This window comes from Salvia splendens, chromosome 18 (assembly GCF_004379255.2).
Source record: "Salvia splendens isolate huo1 chromosome 18, SspV2, whole genome shotgun sequence".
NCBI classification, from domain to species: Eukaryota; Viridiplantae; Streptophyta; class Magnoliopsida; order Lamiales; family Lamiaceae; genus Salvia; species Salvia splendens.
Genome location: NC_056049.1, coordinates 22,403,791 through 22,406,368, shown reverse-complemented (window position 1 = coordinate 22,406,368; position 2,578 = coordinate 22,403,791). Strand labels below are relative to the sequence as shown.

Sequence of the window (2,578 nt, the reverse complement as noted above, 5' to 3'; positions counted from 1 at the left end):
GATGCGGTCGGCGCTCCAAGGTTTCGACCCGACGGTCCATCTTATCAAAGCGTGCATTTAACTGCGCGAACCCTAGCGTGATCGGGTCCGTTGATTGGGACCGACCCCCTATCTCGCCTACCTCCCGCTGTGGCGCCGGCCCTAGATGTAGTGCCGACGACGTCTCGGCCCTCGGGTAATCCGAAGCCATCTGATTTCGCTGTTGTTATAGATGATGAGTTACGGGAATGAAAGCACCAGTTGTTACAGACGTGTTCCGTAACAATTAGTTATCCTCCTTCTCGCGAGAACCAGCAATCGACCCTTCGACAACCTCGAAGGAAGATCACGAATTTTGTTGAGCTGCGGACGTCCTCCGCTTAGCAACAAAGTTACGATAAATTGTGTTTCTTGGACTTCAAGATAGGTTTAGGAAAATATTTCATTCATAAAGATTGTGTTGATGAAATACCCTATTTTATACTAAGGACCCTAGGGCGGTTCGACGTATCCTAATGCATTCGGGAAAGAACCGCAAAGAAAACCCGAACGGGGCTTTATAAATCAGGCCCGACTCAAAGATAAATAATTTAATGTCCAGAAAATACTAAAACATAAAAGGAAAGAAAATTAAAGGAACACTTAAACTAATCGACTAAGTCTTGAACTTGTTCGGTGCCTTGAGCGTGTCCCTCGGCCTCAAGGACCTCTTCGTTACCGTCAGCTCTTCCCTTCGGCCACTCACGCTCTGCGTCGTCTCCGGAGGTGCTGCGTCGTGCTGCTCGGCTGCTGCGGCCTCTGGCTCTGCACGGTGCTCTGCTGTTATTGGGGGTCTCGTATCAGGCTCCCCCTCTGCGGGGTGCTCTGTTGTTGGGGCCAATGTCGGGGGCCTCGTATCAGAATGCTATAAAACCTACACACATATTACTCTAAACTATACAAAGCTCGTTCGTACACATTTATCTGTTCTCTACCATTCGAAGTTCCTGATCAGTTGCAATGCTCGATACAACGAATAAGCACCAAAATACCAATGCAGCAAGCAACAATAACACAGTTATACTCTGATCAACAGAATCTCAGCTTGCAAACCTTTTAGATATCATCAAAAAGCAAGTAATTCAATCGCTCAAAAACAAAATCAAACGATTTCAGCCAAAAAGTTGAATAAACGCAGCTTACATTAATCAAAGGTCTGACAATCAGAAGAATTGCAACACTAAACACATAATAAATCCAATCAAAACACTGAACTACGATTCACCTCTCAAACGCTAGCGTATCCCCCTCTAGGGCTATCCACGACGTTGAGCAACGATCCATAAGGCGAATCCTCGATCGAATCCTCCGGCGCCCTCAAAACGCCGTGAACGAGCACGAAGACGGCCCCAATCAACAAGGAGACGAACAATTTCATCCATACGTGGCTCCAGAACAGCGCGCCAAAAGTGGCGACGGCGAGGAATCCGATGACGAACCTCTGATCGATGTCGTAATCCAGGACGGTGAGGGGATCGTCGCGGGCGAGGACGAGGTATACCCAGGCGGCGAAGAGGCAGAGGAAGAACAGTAGGGAGAGGGGGCGGGTGAGGAGGGTTAGGAGGAAGATGATCAAGGTCAGAACGACGTAGTTTGGGAGAAAATAGCGGAAGTTTTGGGTGACGCGGTAGGTCGATTCGGAGAGGGAGACGGGGATGCTGAGGGCGGAGAGGTCTAGGAACTGAGGCCACGGCCGGAGCATGGCGGAGCTGGTGGTGGTGACCGGTGGCTCAGCCGGAGTAGACATCTCGTGAGTCGTCTGGCTAGAGAGAGAAAAAATGAAGGGTTTGGCTGAACCCCCAGTCAAATTTTCAATTTAATTTCGTTACACTTATTTTATTAAAGGTAAGCCCAAAAAATAATATACGGAGTATTTTTATCATTCAAAACAAGATTTTAAATAAAATTTCGTTACTGTAATTTTATTATAGTAATAATAATTGGTATTCTATTGAAATTTGAAAAAAATAGTATTAGTACAAATTTACAAACAATATAAATTTCCAAAGATCATCTAATATTTGATAATACATGTCCAAATACAATAGTATTATTAACAAAGATAATGAAATTGGGTTTAGGCCCAAATAGAATCGGATCATGCAGCTGTTTTGTACTACTAGTATATATTTGGGTGAGCCCAATTCAATGGCTGGCCCGGGTTGAAAATAGTTTTTCCTCGTGATAGTTTAATATTCTACTCCATATTTTTTTAAAATTTCACATAAATGAATAAGATGAAGTTATCGAGCTTTCATTTTTACATGTCATTCATAAACTTGCAATAATATTTCTTAGAGTAGTTTGTATATACACAAAAAATGTTTACTACTTTGATAGAGAGGAGTTGTATTCTTTAATGATTTAATCTAAAGCCCATTTATTAGGCCCAAACAGAATTACAACAACTTTTGGTGTATCATGGCCCAATTGTTTTTTCATGCAACATTGATCTTTGTATGCCCTATATCCTTCATTGGGAAAATTTTTCACAATATTTAGTATTTTTCTCTTGTAAGTACTTTTTTCGCACTGGCTGTGAGACCACTTCCTTGAGAAA

At 43.1% G+C, this 2,578-nt stretch overlaps 1 protein-coding gene across 1 annotated transcript; it reads right to left on the bottom strand.

The window, feature by feature from the left end:
• Nucleotides 1–1,044: 1,044 nt before the first annotated feature.
• Nucleotides 1,045–1,835, bottom strand: LOC121776544 (PRA1 family protein D-like). The gene has a single exon (XM_042173724.1). The coding sequence runs from the start codon at nucleotides 1,763–1,765 to the stop codon at nucleotides 1,247–1,249; it is 519 nt and encodes a 172-aa protein (XP_042029658.1). The 5' UTR covers nucleotides 1,766–1,835; the 3' UTR covers nucleotides 1,045–1,246.
• Nucleotides 1,836–2,578: the final 743 nt, after the last annotated feature.

What these genes read in the sequence shown, in the direction of transcription:
- LOC121776544 (XM_042173724.1), bottom strand. Translation starts at nt 1,765, where the DNA reads ATGTCTACTCCGGCTGAGCCACCGGTCACCACCACCAGCTCCGCCATG.